This window comes from Chlamydotis macqueenii, chromosome 5 (genome assembly GCF_036417535.1).
Source record: "Chlamydotis macqueenii isolate bChlMac1 chromosome 5, bChlMac1.mat, whole genome shotgun sequence".
In the NCBI taxonomy this organism is placed as follows: domain Eukaryota; kingdom Metazoa; phylum Chordata; class Aves; order Otidiformes; family Otididae; genus Chlamydotis; species Chlamydotis macqueenii.
Window position 1 is genome coordinate 29,516,792 of NC_141560.1, and position 18,087 is coordinate 29,534,878.

General features: G+C 37.2%; 1 protein-coding gene across 4 annotated transcripts in view; it reads right to left on the reverse strand.

The window, feature by feature from the left end:
- NPAS3 (neuronal PAS domain protein 3) overlaps positions 1-18,087 on the reverse strand; it is a 623,781-nt gene that overhangs the window by 433,686 nt on the left and 172,008 nt on the right. For all 4 annotated transcript variants that reach the window (XM_086749858.1, XM_086749857.1, XM_086749860.1 and 1 more), the window contains one exon: positions 3,109-3,353. In XM_086749858.1, coding sequence (XP_086605984.1) covers positions 3,109-3,353 — 245 coding nt within the window. The remainder of the gene's footprint in view (positions 1-3,108; positions 3,354-18,087) is intronic.

Below are 18,087 nucleotides of genomic sequence, written 5' to 3' on the forward strand. Positions count from 1 at the left end.
CTCATGTACTGTTCTCCTCAGAATATACTCCTTAAATACAGGGAGTCAAACAAAGACTTTTGAGGGGACGGAAATACAGGAGAATAGTACTGTTATTCATAACATATTGTATGTAGTATGCAAAGAATAACAATTTTATTCCTATTGACTCTAAATAACTTTTTTATTATTTTCTGCTATATGAGAATCATACACTGGTCTTTACGAACTATAGTCTTTAAAATCATCTGCTGCAAGTTGTGTGTGTATTTGATTACAAGGACTAATACTTCCTACATACAGAAAACCTTAGACAATGTACAAAAAATAAATAAAAAAATAAACAAACAAATGATTGAAGTGTGCTGTATTAGAAGATGGAAAATTTATCCATTTTTAGCAAATGTCAAATCATTGGCTCTTGCTTTTAAGATTAATAAAAGATATAATGGTTTCTAGATAGCCTCTAAATAAAGATTACTATGAATGGAGAAATGATTTACCAATAGTCACCACAATGAGATTTCTTTAAAGGTTACAATCATCAGTTATTTAGCTGAAACACTGCTGAGAATGCCTGGTCATTTCTTGAATAATGCATAATGTTCATTGTAGATTTGATCTGTATTATAAAAATACAGATATTTCTAAAATAATGGAGAAAACTATTGGTTACTTTCCAATTGCTCAAGATATTTCCATGAAGTAATTGACTCTGAAAATATTATATGGAGTTACCTGAGTGTTCATTTGCAAGCAGAACTTGTAGTGATAGCTACACAATAGGCATAAGAAAACAAACTCATCAGCCTTTATAGACTTTTAGGAAAAGCTGAGATAAATACAGGGCAGAGTAAAAGACCTTCCTGAAGTATTAAATTAAAATGATTTAATTGCTGTACAGTACTGGGAGACAAATTTAAAACTAAGCTTTGAAATTTAGTTATTAACACAAGCAAACCAACACATCTCGGGGAAGTGGGGGGGCGGGGGGGGGGAAGTAGTTGCCTACACAATATAAGTACCTTATATAATTTTCAAAATACCTTTAAGTCTGTTCAGAAGATTGCTTGGGCACACACAAAGTATAATATCTAGTGTTTTATTGTAGGATTATCAACCATACTTCACGTGAAGCTGCAAGCTATTTATGTGAGCTTGTTTATCCATACGAACTTCTTCAAGGGGAACAAAAAGCAATGTTGATCCAAATGTGTTAATAGGTTTCTATGTAAGGAGAACTGGTGAAGTAATAAAATATACCTGTACTATACAGTTAAAACTGCTTATAGGGAATTCTTATACAATGAAATACTGTTTCATCAAGCATTATTTTGATATACTGACACATAAATAATACAATTCTAGTTTGTATAAAGCTAAGTATTCAAATAGAGAGAAAAAAGCAAAAATCATTCCCTAGCTGCCCCACAGCCCTTATGCCTAGAGGAATGGGAACCATATCACCAGACTGGTGGAGAAGCAAAATTATTATATCAGATAGGGTGAAGAGACACTAAATGTTTTCCTAGCTTTTTTGTAGTGAGAAGCATGTTAATCTAGGCCAGACTATTTATGTTGTTGTCTAAGAATGAGGCTTGGCTCTTCTTTAAAATTATTTTCTTCATTAGAATCTTTGATTAAAAAGGAAGCTTCAGTATTCAGGTATCGATTCCACAAGAGGATAATAAAAACCAGATCCCAGATAGTCTGAAAACATAGACAGATCTGCAGAGACCAGACTTTCCTTAATACAGGACAGCTTGTAGAAGCACTGTATGTCTGTTAGCTAGAGGAATTATTTATTTTTACAGACAGATAATAGATCATACAGCAGAGTTCACTTTACATTCACCTTGAAAGACTGTTTAATTCTCTGAGAATAAACTCTAATCTTGAAAAAATGGGGAATATTTGCATATTATATCAGAAGCCTGATGAACCATGTTATACTCATGCTTTTGATGATGTAACTAGTACCGTTTTTTTCTCCATTAAAATTATATATGATGTGGCAGATAATATAAATGAAATATATGAAATGACGCAAATATGTCCAGCTACTAAATCATGAGCCTGAAAGTCCTTTGGTTTTTGCCCTCCATGTCTATCTCCATCCATTGGAAATTATAACTTCCCTTAACTAGTATTACTTCCTTTACATGGAAGAGCAGGTAAAAGCCCTTTGCACCATCAATACCAGTAACCTTTCATGGGCAGTTAAGGACTGATACACAAGATTCTATTTCCCTCTCCTTCCTCCGTCTTTAAAGGGTTGCTTTTTTTTTTGTCTCATGCCATATACAGTCTATCTAATAATGTAACTTGCTCCCTAATTCAAAATACTTATGAGACATCAAGATCACACCCGTCTACATAAGTAGCATGAGTGAAAAAAAAAAAAAAAAAAAAAGTCCAGTTTATGGGAGTCATTGGAAATACTACTTAGGACCAAAACACACACAGCCTGTAAAGTGATTCTTCTATTACCTGATTTTTGTAGCAACTCATGTCTAAAACGTTGATTTTGCTGCACAACTGTTTGTCTGAGCATGAAAATAGGGTGTTTAACACTGAAAACAGTCTACTCTGGCTGAAATGCTGATAGATGCCCACTTGCTCAGAAGTCAAAATAATTTCTATAGATATTACAAGATAAATAAAATCCTAATCTCTAACCCGAAGGTTTAAAAACTTTGATGTGATACTCTTGAACTTCAGAAATACATGATTCTGACTTTAAGGTTTAGCCAGAGAATTAAGAGACTGAGTCCTCAAATCAAGGAATAATGCCATGCTCCTCTCAAATGCGTCCTTATATAAAATACTAAAACAAAGCAACACAATCATTGCTAAATAACTTAAAACAACTTCATCTACATCACCCAGAAGACTTACAGCTGTAATAGTTACATCAATAGGTTTGTCGTTAAATTAAAAATAAATAAAATAAGATGTTTATTTCACCTTCACATGGTGTCTTTCTCATGCAGACCTCAGATTTCCACATTTGTATCCCTTTAAAGGATTTGATATGCAGGGAAAGAAGAAAGGATGATGGTAAAATTTCAATTTAGAGGTTACTAAAGGCTGCCATATTCGATACTATACAACATATTTACTCCATACCTTTTACTGATGTATTAGGTGGAGGTCCTTCCATTCTCAAGTTCCATGGAGGATCGCCTTGATTAGCAAAGTCCCTCATTTTCAGATAGCTAATTGTAAGTCGGATGATGGATGCCTTGTCAAGCTGGCTGGTAATGGCTGCAGGCAGTGGCAACAACTTTGCCAACTCATAGAATTCAAAATTCTCCTTTCCCCGGCGAGAGCGAGCAGCATCTCGGGACTTTTCCTTCCTCAAAGCTTGTAAACTGAAACAAACAAAGTAGGACATTCATCAATATTAGTGTTCTGTCATATTTAGCCAATTTCCTTTTTCACTGCTGCTCTTCTACACAAACTAACACATTTTCAAAATGCTGTTGTGTATGGATGTACAGACTTCAGGACATATTTAATGGCACTCCAGACTTTGAATGATTGAAACAAATGATAATACTCGAGTTTCAGTGGTAGCCAACATTTTAACTACTCCTAACTCATTTCAGCCACTTTCTTCTCAGCCTGCCCTTCTTTTTTTCTGCTGCCAATCACAAGAAAAGATTCCCAAGAATGCTGTGTACATGTGGGGTTAAATTTGTGCCAAATTTTACCTCTTGGGAAAGGGAAACTAAAAGTAGACAACTGAAATGTGTGCCATCTCTGACAGGGGTTGCAGTGCAGCCAAGATGACCAAACAGGCTGTACAGTGACTTCTGAGCCACAGAAGTTTTCCTGGTGTAATAACGTAAACCCTCCTGAATTTAATGAAGCTGCTCTTTATGAGTTGTTCAGCTGTCCTTGCTGTGGTAACAGCAATCTTTGTCAGAGGGCTGAGCAAGCAGTTAATACAGTTATATGCTTCACATTTCTGGTTGTAATTCCCTACCACATATGTGTCAGTGACGACTTTTTGGTCAGAAAGGAACTTCTGCTTTACACTGAGCAGGTGGGAAGGCAAAGACATCCATTTAGTCCTTTTGCCACAATGTGTAGATAACACAAACAATAGATACATATCTTTTGTTTCTAAAGAGAGGCTTTAAACTTTTTTTTTTGTGGGGCAGAGGGGGGCACACACAACAGAGCAGAGTGCTCAACTCAGGATATTATAAGCTTGAGCATACCTCTGCTGTGGTGCATAGAGGTTGGTGCTGATGCTGGGGTTGGTGTCTGCCAATCACTGTGTAAAGTGAGTAGAAACTGCTCTTGTCCCTCACAAAGACTTTCTCTCCATTGCTTTGCTTATTTACTTACGAATTTGATGAAGATACAGTCACAATTCCATTAACTAGTCATTGGTATACAAAGAGCAATTCAGCCAGTATATAACAGAACAGCAAACACTTTTCTCAAGCTTCCACAACCTGCTCAGCAAGATTCCTGAAAAATCTGGATTTTATCAACAAAAAATATCATAATGGCTAGATCTACAAAAGCACTCCGGCATATGAAATAGATTGGTAGAATTTAGAAATTGAAAAAGGTTAGAAGTTGAATGATGACAGAATATTCCTTAGCAACACCAAAGACTGATTCCACAGTTTACAAGTCCTGTATACAGTTCAGGAGATTGCTGAAACTGAATAATATACTGCAATGTAAACTTATATAAAGCATTACCAGATCACTAACAGTTTGCAATGGAAGTCAGCTAAGCTGAAAAGTGAGGCTACCTGTGTAAGTAAACAACATCCTTTGAAAGCCACCTATATGTATTCAAACTTTTACAATAAAAAAAATCCCAAAGTACAAGGGATGGGGAGCTGATACAACAGACATACAAAAGAAACCTCTGAGAAACAGTATTATCATTAACTCATTTTTCCTCGCAGCCATTTGTATGTCGTTATTTGTGGAAGCTTCACTGATTGACTCAAGTTAAGGAGTTTGTAACTTGTAGCACTCTCTTCTTGGCACCAGCACATGACGCTAAAGTTAGAAACAGTGTCTGTCAAAATGTGCACGCAAGTCCTAATTTCTACTCTACATAATTCTACTAGAGAAATACACTTGTAGCATCGGACACTGCAGTTATGCGATACAATAGGTCCTTAATTTGGGAGCAGTGATTTCCTCAGCAGGGTGCATGAATTCATTAGATATGACCTAAACATCACTGTTAATCCTCTCTGGCACCTGTGATTCTGATAGGCAACATCAGCTTCATCATCAGATGCTCTTAACAGAGCAAAGTGCTAGCACTGATAATACCAGGAGGATGCTAGAAGAGAGGGGTGTGAAGCTCACAACAGAAAACAGCAGTGCTGACAAAGGAGTAAAACTAATCTTGGGTCCTGTCATATGACATCAAGATTAGAAGTGATTCTTGATAACATAAATGAACTTGCTGGAGTATTGGGCTGCAAAAACGTAAAAATTCCTGCAGGCTTTCCTGCTAATTAGAAAAATAAAAGTGGGAGAAACTATGCCCATGTTTACTAAGAGGATTTTAAAAACATTCAGAAAGCACCAAGAAAGCAAGCATCACATATGTGAGAGCTCTTACACGACAGAGAAGGTCCCCTAACAGATAAGCAAATCGATATATGCTATGCACAGTACCAATGAGAAGTTAGTGGGAAATACACCCAAGGGACATAAATATTGCTTCCCCTCCTTTGCCTTGTGTGGAAAAGGGGAAGGAGCTCAGCTAATTGGATCATAATGCATCACTGTATGATATCAAAGGATGATTGCATCATACAATGGTGAAACTTCACGTGTTCCCTTAAGAACATACTTCTCAAAGAATTCTCATATACTGAATCTACTAATGAAGACTAAGAGGTTTCCAGCTGCTAGCTCCTGATAATTCTGAGATGCAGTACCATATAAACAGGATATTTAATGGCTATAAAATTAATGCTATTTTAGATAGTAGGTTTCTAAAATACATATTTTTCCTTTTAGGGTCTTTCCAGATGGACTGACATAAAGGGGGTCTGGCTTTTATAGATGAAAGGGTACAATAAATACTACCTTACAATTTTAAAATGGTGTACATAACATTTCTAAAGTAGATTTTCTATTGAAGACACAGCAGATGTAGAAGACATGATAACACAGTGTTGCATAAAAGTTTATTGGTACTCATAACTCACTTGTGATTTCATTGTGCTTGTGGTCATTCCAAGCTTAACTTGCTCCATATTTTATTTCACATCATTTTATATATTTTATATTCATAATCTTATATATGCATCCATATCTGTGCGCACACCCACAACCTCCACATGTCTGACAGATCATCATCTGTCACTTTAAAGATGGGACAATCACAGCTCCTAATTTTTGCAGCATATAATGGCAAACATGTTATAGCATATCAACAGATGCACTGACGTACATTAGCAAGGATTTTTTTAGCATATCAATACCTCACTTCTGTCTCTCATTTTGGGCGGTAAAAAAAAAAAAAATTAAAAAATCAGTGAAATAATTTAATTCCATGAGTTTTTATTTTGAATGAAAACAGGGGAATGGTTGTGGTTACAAGTAAATATTTCTGTCTGCAATTTCAAAATATAGCTTGGAAGCAGATATATCACAGACTTGCCCAGTTTTAGAAAGGCAGCTTGTATTTACATTTCATCTACGCTGTTCCCTTAAAAGTGATGCAGGCAAGACCCCCCCCCCCCCCCCCCCCGCCCAAGCAGGGCTTCTCAGAGATGCCAGTCTCCCCCCTGCTCAGCCTCAGTAACAGCACTGGTGGGGTTTTCTGGTACCCTCACTGTGCTTGTCATAAATAGAGACTGAACTGTGGGTGATGGCCATAAAACAAGGTTTGAGGGACAGACGGGCTGCTGAGCTCCAGATACAACAGCTCCAGCCAAAGGACAGCTTGACTGCGGTGCACTGTCATAGCTTTTGCTCATTTTCATTAACTACAAGCAGAGTACAGCAAACTCTCACAAAGGATCCACAGTATTTTTGATAATTCTATTGAAATCCTCCCTGATTTCAGGAGAAACTTCACAAGCGCAACAGTACACCAGAACAGAGCACTTTTTCTTGTAACACTAAACATTATCATACTTGTTAATTCAGCTGTTATCGACCACTAGCGAATTTCTTAAGCCTCTAACAACAATATGGATTAGTAGCAGCAAAACCAGATACAGTACAACAATAACACTCAACAATATCTACTAATGTTTATAACAAGCTTTATAGAGAATGAAGGAATATGCATGGGTGTGTGTATTTTTATATTAGTCTAGTCTTTTAAATTCAAGGTTCAAAACAGACCCACTGTAATGGGTCTGTAAACATTACCTAACTCTCCAAAGGCCAGAGCCAGATGGATGCTACATCCATTGCACAGAAGAGAAATCATATCTATGGAAAGGATGTGCAACATTAGAGCATACAATGAATCTGACAAAAAAAAAGTGGACTGCAGCTAAGTGATCAAACCTCATCAAACCCCTGAGAGAGACTTTCAATTATGTATGTCCTTCTGTGTACATTGTTTTCCAATATACAGAAGAATGCTTACTTGCTATTAAGTTAAGATGTAGTATTACACATGGAAATGAATTTATGCTGTTTCTGAGTCCACAGATGTACATTCGTGTGATTCTATGAGAGATACACTAGAAATCCTCCTATCTCATTCTTACCTTGTTCTATGTTAATATGACATGATAGTATTGTCATACTTGAGACACTTTTTATATTTAGATCAACTTCAGATCCCTTCCCCCTTTTTGAATAACATATTTACATCATTTCTGTATTTATATCAATGCAATGTAGTGGATGAGTATGACAATTAAACTAACACGAATGTTTACACATTGAGATCTATTACAGAAATAATCTACGACCTGTTCCCTCACTTCTGGAGGGAGGGAGGAGGAGAATCTTTTCTGGGACTTCAAGCTGACCAGTGCAAATGATAAGGGTAGTTAAGGTCATTTATAACAACAGACACATAAAAAGCTGACTCTTAATGCCTGGGCAATTCATTAAGATAATATCCTAGTCTACCTATAGGTGGCTACCCATAGGCCGTGTTCTGGCCTATAAAAATCTGTTTTCATTTAACTGATCTCATAGGACGATTACACTTAATTAGAAGTTCAAAAAATGGAATAGCATCAACATTGAAATAACCCAATTATTTGGAATATTTATTTATTTTGCTTCCATGTGACTCTTCTTATGCCTGAGTTTTTTTTCAAAAGTTTTTGTTAATGGTGACATCTCAAAACCAGTATTCAATCCAAGCGGATATTCATCTGAACAGCAGTGCACTTTTTCAGACTCAAAAAAAAAAAAAAAAGATTTAGACTGAGGGAAAGATGGAGAAAGTAAAGCAGAGTAATCTGCACAACATAATTGCACATATTGCAGTTGATAAGTCCAGTCTAGCAAATCAAGCATTGCTGCTGGTGGCAACAGGAGCCTAAACTCCCCTATTGTCAAGGTTTTTGTTATTGTTCTGTTTTTCTAAATGTTATGCTCTAAAAAGCTCACAAATATCCACAAAAGTAGGTATTTTTTTCAGTACAGTAGATACAAGTGAATATAAAAGAATGAAGCAAGAGGGTTAATATTTCTGCAGATGAGAATTAAAAGAAGAAAAAAATCCCCTTCAACTTCCAAAGACTAAGTCAATTAGTTCTGAAAAATTGTTACTGAAACCATATTAATATATTTACCTCTAATTTCTACACAGTATTTTGATATGTTTGGGGATTTTTTTTTTCTTTTGAGACAGCTTTTTAACGTCATGTTTTCTCCCTTTCTTTGCCTTTCTTTTTTTCTGCTGTCCTATTCATAGTTTTCCTTCTCACATAGACTGTTTCTGAACTGAGAGTACAAGAACTTCATGACTAGTGAAAAACAGTTACACTGCTTAAAAGAGAAGAATACTTTTGTGAGAGTAAAACCTCCAAAAAGAGGAAAGGAGGAGAATCAAAAGCCACATTAAATTTTACCTTCTTCCTTCTTTTTTTAAGTACATCTGAGAAGTCAGACTGCAGATTTGTATGGATTTTTCTACTTGTTTGCTTAGGAGATCCGAACATTGCTCAGTCTCACTATTTATCAATTAATCTAGCATGCAGCCTCAAAGGAAAAAGGTCGACCTGTATTAAAAATTCATCCATCAAAAATTCATCAAAGACTTCAGCATTTTAACTCGTGAACCTTTGAACACCTGCATACTTGTCAGATCTGTGGTCATAGTTAACTGGAATCTATAGTTACTACAGTATCTATACTTGCTCTAACATGAGCTGCATGAGGGGACGTTCAGGTGAAAGTGCAGTACATAACCTGGTGAGCCACCACTGCTTCCTCAAACTGTTCTTTTCATCAGACAAGGGACATCTGACTAAGTTCAAAGTCACTCAAATCAAACCCTTTCAATGAGCAAACACTTTTCAGGGGCGTTCATTTTTGCTACACCATAAATCTCACTGTTCTTACAGGGCAAGTTTGCCAAAAATGTAAACAAAACCATTATCTGACATTATCATCAACAGCATAGTCCACAAATTGAAAGTATTTAATGCTGCCTAAGAAAAATTAATGTTTTCAGATGACTTTATTTATTGTGTGAAGAAAACTGTATAGTATATGCTGGAAGTTAAAGCTGGAATCTTCAAGTTCAAGGTAAAAACTCTGCTGCTTAACTAATGCACTGCTCATAGCTGTCATCATTAATTTATGTTAGCCTCTGTAAACATCAAGAGTATAATAGGCCAATTTCACAACTAAATATAGATGCACATTTTGCCCTTATATAAATGGCAGATTGCTGCTGTAGATCATCACTGCAGCAACACGTCAGTAAAGATGCACTGTTTGATGGTCTGATGCTCATACAATATATAAAACCAGTTGTAATGGTTGTTTGGAAGCAAAGTGTAACATAGCAGCAAAATTTCATTTGTTCCACAAACTCAGGATATATTAAGCTTGGCTGACAAAGACTGTTTGATGTGCTAAATCAGTTTGACCTTCATTTTTGCTTTATATTTCTCATTTAACACATGAAATGACCATTATTTTTTCACTATATAGGAAAAAAATAACAGAACTGGTTTCTATTAAAAAGCCTCTCTTCCTTGTAGATACAAAAAAAAAAAAAAAATACATTTTGCCAAAAGTGCTTTAACAATTATTACAAAAATAATCTGCCACTTACGAAAAAATAATACCTATATTAACCCAAGCTTTTTATTGTATCAGAGAGACTTGAGGATTTTTTTTAGGGTCTGTTGTTTGACAGAAGAGGTTTGTTTTATTTTCTTTTCAATATGTAAACACGGTTCAAGAAAAAGGTTTATATGTGCTTGAACTAATCGTTACATTGAATGTTTTATCACCAATAAGCACCTTTGTTGCAATGTTTAAATAACAGGATTTATTTCCAAAGTGAGTCATTAGAAGATAATAATAGAAACCTGGCAGGCTGTTAAGGATTACAAACTCACCATCCTACGCAATCTTTTAAAACTACTGTACACTTGGATATAGCAACAATTAAGTGAGCTGTGATACAGCAGTTCAAACCCAAACTCTACAACCAGAACACCAGTGTTTTGATCTTTTTTCTTCCTATGTTGAACTAAGCAATTGCCAGCCTCATGATAATAGAGAAACTGCAGTTTTATCAAGCAATTTTGCAGCACCCAATAAACAGCACTTTACCTTGAAGCAAGTTGTACATTTCACACCTTAAATTTCTATTTACCAAATCAGCTAATCACTTCACAATTGAACTTCTCAGAACAAAAAATTATCAATTAAAGTGGTTGAAACTCCTGCAAATTATCATTTAGGAATGAAGTAATTGCTTTCATCAGGGCAGAAAAGCCCGCCAGAACAGAAATGTCACTTCAGATTAGTGTTCTCACTCCTGAAGCTATGGATGACACAGCTGATATAAGACTAAATGCCAAGACCAATCAATTGCTTTTGTGGCTCTGTTCTGAGCTGCTGTAAAAGGGGCCATTTTCTAGGATCTACTCTTCATTATAGTAAATGCTATCTCCTTGGTAACATAATTCCATTTCTCATAAATTCCGTCTGAGAGCATTGTCCTAACAATGGATGTTTGTGGAAAAGAATGCTGTTGGTTTAATGCAAAGAAATTAAGTGTGAACGGCTGTCAAAGTACTATAGTTTGCTTGTTCTTAAACATAAATCGAAGTCTTTACATTAAAAACAGAATACTTTGGTGGAAATGAATGTTCTGAACAAGTGTAATATATTGCATTTGGAAGTGGTGTGTTTCTGATTGAGAGTTTAGACTTTTTTTTTTTTTAATATACCTATGTTCTGTCTGTAGTGGGCACACTTATCCATAGCAGAGATTTGTCAGTTTAAGAGAGAATAGATAAACACTCCACTTATTTCACAGCAGTGCAGTTAGGAAATGTGAAACTGCAGAAGAAAACATGGTCTCATTATCATATGACATGCTATTTGTTAGCAGATTCATCTGCGTATAAAAGCCTTCTTTGAACCGAGCCCTTACTGGAAATATCTGTATTTCAATTTGTATTGTTCAGCTTCCTAAAATACTAAGAATCTGAGTTATGGTCTCCAATTAAAAGGATATCTGAGAAGCTAATTTGGTGGAACAGTAGCAATTTCCTGCACTGCTCTCCTCATGACTGAAGTTTAGAAACAAATTCAAGATTACAGATTTTCATTCAAAACAGGATGAAAAGTATTGCTCCCTCAATGAGCATAAGAATTCCAATTAACAATAACAAGAGTTATGTGACAGGCGAATATATTACTGCATATGTAAAGAAGTAATTTATTCAGCATTAAGATGAAAAGTGCCATTTTACTACAGTATTTCTATGGGTAACCAAAGAAATAGCACAGGTACACTGTTGCCAGATTGTGACTACAGCCCTGAATGTTGGCAATCCCACAAATATGTGAAAAACTGCACCCATTGTGTGGTGTGGGGAAAACGAGAGGACAAGAGAGACATAAAGTCACTGCATGTCACATCTACCTGCCTAAAGTAAATGTAGTATTTCAAATTCCAAAGCCAGATAGCTTTAGTCCAGGTTCTCCAAATATGCTATTTCATATACCATATTAAATATGCTATATAGCATTATCACAGTTTCATATAATAAATCACTCTGAAATGAGCAAACAGAATCCAAATTTCTGATTATACTCATTTTGTGAGCACTGTCTTTAAGATGGAACACTTCAGATTAGGGGGTTTTTATCTGATTCTGAACTAATATCTTAAAGAATGAGTAAACAGTTGCTATTTTTCTCACCAATGTCAGAGCTACTGCAGAAATTTTTGCTGGAATGTTTATATCAGCTACAGCCATTATTTCCCATAACATTATTTTACCGTTGGTAGTTCTAAAAAATAAACAGGCATAAACAACTGCACAGGTTAATTTTTTTTTTTTTTAATATAAGCTATGTCTGCACAAGGTAGTTTATCTATACCATAAAGTTTTACTACTGTTGAAGGCCCAAGAGCACAATGTTACATTCAGCCATCACAGTTTGCTCTTAACAGATGACCTAAATAGGGATTTTGTTAGAGTTGGCTGTGATCTCTGTAACTATCTGCTCCAATTTAGTTCTCAGAGCCAGGAAAAAAAGGCAAGAATTTCAACCTCTCTCTTCCACTGCTGCCACATAAATAATCTCTTGGTGGTGTGTTCTCAAGTACTATAATATCAAAACCTGTTCAGAAGAAATAACATGCTTTCTCTCCCTACTCACTCTTTCAACCATCATCCTCATCATCTCATAATCCTCCCCTTCCTATCTAAAAGTTATGCTTACAATGATGGGTCTACGCTGAACATATGGATGTTGTTGTTTCAAAACCCTACCAATGGGAGTCTTGACAGGACCTTTTGTGAAGAAGTGTTCAAGGGATATAGGATACACTGGCACTGCAATCCAAAAGAGCTACTGCAGTTTACAGAGACACAATTGAGCTATCTTAAAACTGACAGCACCGTAACTTCAACAGGACAGACAATGAGCTACATGACCAATGTCAGCCCTGAGCCTTGCATGTTTTTTGCTGCCTGTGATAAAACATGTACTGATAGAGGTCACACTGTCATTGATACTTAAACCACCTAATTTAAAAATATCTATCCAAAAAAAAAAAAAAAAGTTACCACCAATCTGGGTGGCGGTGTAGACACATTCACTGAATGCTCAAAACAAAGCAATGCATGCTTTTTTTTTTTTCTCCCCAGTGTAAGAAAGACCCTGCTGCCTGCACAAGTCTCCAGAAGCCCACTGATGGATTTATTGAAGCTCATTTTTTCCAGAAGCACAAGCTGCACTCCAAGGTGCAGCATTAGCTGTTGAACCATCACCTCAGTAGGGCAGGAATGAGCTGCAAGGCCTTTCACTGTTAGCCCCCAGGCCTGAACCCTAAGCAGTCTTAAGTAAATTAATTTCAGTAGAGCACAAGGCAGCAAGGTTTTCACAAGCAATTGTCTCTTTCACACATACCACCTGTGAAATAAATCCTTTCACAAACTTTAAGCAGAATGTCAATGCAACCACATGTATGTGTTTCCACCAGCAACAAGTAGCATCATGGTTTACAGGTTAGTAAAAAAAAACCTTATGAAACAATATGTTACCGTGCACAGCACTCCACAAGTCTCTCCTCGGCTCTAATTACAAAGTTCCAGGTTTTATTAGTCGTAAAAAAGATAGTTTAAAAACAACGGGCATCTTACAGATTGAAACTAAATAATGTTCATGCCTTAAAATGACCCCTTCAGATGGTACGAAATGCACTAACAAGCCCCAGAAACCTAAGAAACCCACTGAAAAAAAAAAAAATTCTAATTGTCCCCTTTCTTCCATTCCACTCATAATAAACATAATAAATAAAAGAAAACCTACATACGGATTAAAGTGCTTAGTCTGCAATCAATTTCATATTTAACACTTTATTAAAAAAACCTCACTGCCTGCATCATCATGTTTTAGTGCATTACAGTAGCACTGCATAAGTGTAACAGGTTGATGGAAATTCTTTCTACTATCAGTCTGTTACAACCTTCTTAAAGAAATAATCTTTCAGTTGAAATTTTTCATGCTGGTTCTCAGTTGGTCACCAAAATGAAATTTTACACGCAGATAGATAAAAATTAATTGAACCCTTTTCCAATTATATGACTGTGTGGATTTTAGGTGCATAACACAAAGCCTTACAGGTCATATGAAAGAGACATGATATTGTCATATTTTCAGCAATTTTGATACAGTGGGATAAAAATGAAACCCAGATGGACTGCAGAAGAAAGATGTTCCTCCTTGTTTCATTTACAGATATCAGTACTAGCCAGTCACACTACTGGGCTCATATGTTTCCTGAAATGCCAAGAAGAGTCCTACTATCAGAGGTTACAAACTCAACCCAGGCCATGAACTGCCTCACACAGTGGTAATTGCTGAGCTGCAGGTATGTCCCTACCTATTTTAGTTTTCAGGCACTTGTAGCAGACCCAAGATCTTATTTCTAAATAAGGTTTTCAGATATGGTATAGCCAAAACTAGTTCTTCTCAGAAACCAGTTTAATTAGTCAGAGTAGATCTGATGCTACAAGCATTTTTTGACTTGAAGTAGTCATATGCCAAAATCTTTCCTTAAAACACACACATCATCACTTACAATCCTAAAACTGTAAAAAGCAACACTTAACAAGAAGCCTCAAAGCTTTAGCAGTAGAGACATAAATCTCATGTCCTAAGTAGAATGATAGAATCATAGAATTGTTAGGGTTGGAAGGGACCTTCAAAGGTCATCTAGTCCAACCCCCCTGCAAGGAGCAGGGACATCCCCAACTACTTCAGGTTGCTCAGAGCCTCATCCAACCTGGCCTTGAACGTTTCCAGGGATGGGGCATCCACCACCTCTCTGGGCAACCTGTGCCAGTGCTCTACAACCCTCAGTGTAAAAAACTTCTTCCTAATATCCAATCTAAATCTACCTCCCTCTAGTTTAAAACCATTACCCCTCATCCTATCACAACAGGCCCTACTGAACAGCCTCTCCCCATCTTTCCTGTAGGCCCCCTTGAGGTACTGGAAGACTGCTATAAGGTCTCCCCGGAGACTCCTCTTCTCCAGGCTGAACAGCCCCAACTCTCTCAGCCTGTCCTCATAGGAAAAGTGCTCCAGCCCTCTTATCATCTTTGTGGCCCTCCTCTGGACCTTCTCCAACTGGTCCATGTCCTTCTTATGTTGGGGGCTCCAGAACTGGACACAGTACTCCAGGTGGGGTCTCACCAGGGCAGAGTAGAGGGGCAGAATCACCTCCCTCAACCTGCTGGCCACGCTCCTCTTGATGCAGCCCAGGATGCGGTTTGCCTTCTGAGCCACAAGGGCACATTGCCAGCTGCTCATGTTGAGCTTCTCATCCACCATCACTCCCAAGTCCCCCTCCTCACGGCTGGTCTCGATCCGTTCTCCAGCCAGCCTATATTTGTGCCTGGGATTGCCACAACCCAAGTGCAGGACCTTGCACTTGGCCTGGTTGAACTTCATGAGGTTGGCACGGGCCCACCTCTCCAGCCTGTCCAGATCCCTCTGGATGGCATTCCTCCCTTCCAGCATGTCGATGGCACCACACAGCTTGGTGTCATCGGCGAACTTGCTGAGGGTGCCAGTAATATGCAACTACAACCAAGAGTAGCAATATTCTAAATCCATCAGACTGCGTGTATAAAAGGCTTTAAAAAAATTATCAGTGCTCTGAAATACTGCCCAATGGCCACTCAGGCTACACCTCCACCAAGGAGTAAAGCTCCTTGCAAAAACACTTCCTCAGAAAGGGGCAACCAGCCCCAGAGCTCAAAAAACATGAGTGACAGCAAGCCACAAAAGAAAGTGAGATCCAGAAGTAAGATCCTCTTCTGAAAACCTTCTTGCCTCGTGTGGCTTCTTAAACAGTCGGCAAGTAAAGCACTGCCCTGCAAAGTCTCACAGGTCTAGATCAGAGAGTAGCATTATGATAATCTAGGAACTATCTTCATCATGAGGCAGGCTACATAATGTTACCCAGTAATACTGGTTTCTTTTGCAAAAGTATCAATTCCAATCTGGAAACTCCAAGGAGTAAAATATTTCTATTGCTAAGCAGCTGCAATGTTTAAATTAGCCTCACCATTTTGTTGTTTATTTCCAGTTTCAACTTTGCTGAATTCAGCTTTCAGTCACTGAATCTTGCAATTCCTTTGTCCACTAAACAAAAGAAACTCCAAGTATCTGCTATCTTTTTCCTATCTGAGTAATTACAAGCCACTATCAAGGCACCCTTTTAACTTTCCCCTTGACAAGATACTCTACTGGCTAAACAAACTCAGTCCCTATATGTTTTCCAGTCATCATTTTAGCAGCCTCCTTTTTTCAACATAAAAACAACTACAAAATTTCAAGACTGAACCCAGTAGCAATCATCAGTGAGTAACATCATTTTCCATGTTCAATATTTCAATTTATATATTTAAATATAAATATCTCTATATTAGACCATATCTGAAACAGCATTATCCTCAGCTACGGTGCTCTGCTACTCATAACAAAGCCTAAGTCTTTCAATTTGGGGTTCACATAAGAAAGAGACACTGAAATACAACTATGAACTACAACAGTTGTGTGTTTCTCCCTGTGTGTTATTCCTGGCCAGTGATAGTACTTACGTTTCAGAAATGGAAACAGATCTGATAAGTTCCATAGGCTACATAGCATGTAAAATCAAAGAAAAACATTTATTCACTAATGCCAGAAACCAACATATTTTCTTCCAGGCATGTAGAATTATCTCAGTCTAATCGGGACTGCTTCTCTGCAAGCATTTCTTCATATTATTTCTGAGGGGTAAAGTAGTCACTTGCTCTGAAGACAACTAGGCAAGAGTTTCTTTTACATCACCTCAGAATTTTTTTATATATATATATGGCAGAACTCAGAAACAAGTGGAGACATTCTGTAAAAGTTTCTTAATTTCCCCTCAGCACAAGATATGCATTTTTTGCTTATTCAGATTTATTTTTTTCTGTTTTCCAAATGAAATTGGAAATTCCTCAGAGAGAGGAAGGCTCCCATGTTTCCCAGTACACACCACTTGGATTGACCAGACTGTCACCTGTTCAGAACAGTTCCATCAATCATAATAATAATAAACAAATAATAATAATAATAAAGAAAGAGAAAAAAATGAAGACAACTTTATTCCTGCCCTCTTCAGCCACAGCATAATCCTTTAAAATCATTCCATTTTTAAACTCATCTGACTTGGACCAGCATTTCTTCTCCTAACGTTCTGGCCATCTTCCCTAGTGCTCTGACTGCTACAGCACTGTGAGGCTGACCTGTGAAGGTGAACAGGGATGAAGAGTATTTAAGAGCACCAGTGTGAATCACTGAGGGCAAACAGCAAATTTGTCACAGATGGGCTGGTGGGAGAATATTATTATTCCTCAAAGCCTGCTGAAAAACTTTCAGATTGTTGTTAGCCATCAAACCAGCACTGTTACTCAACGTGGACAGTACGCCCAGACCTCAAAAACATCAGTAGGGACATTGTTCATCTTCATTTCAAGTTACTGCCAAAGTACTGGATTTTTAGTATACTCAGATACATACGCTAAGTGAGTCTCTCTCATAAAATATTCCTATGGCCATGGTTTTAATAATGAATTCTTGAGATAATCCCCAAAAGCCATTATTCACACAGATGTTCAAAACATACAGAACAATTAAGCTGGATTTTCAAAGCCACACAGTGCTGGCATAATCCTACTCCTAGTGAAAAGATGCCCAGGAAGTGTTTTAAATACCACCTCACTATTTAAAACCTGACATCCCTGGGACAACCTCAGTCAGGTAAACCAGAAATACTTTGGTGTCAAAAGGGAAAAAAACCCCAAAACCATAAAAACCCAATATACACTTGTAAGCATTGCACGTTAATCTTGGAGCTTACCTGTTGATAGATCTACAAGCTCACTGAAA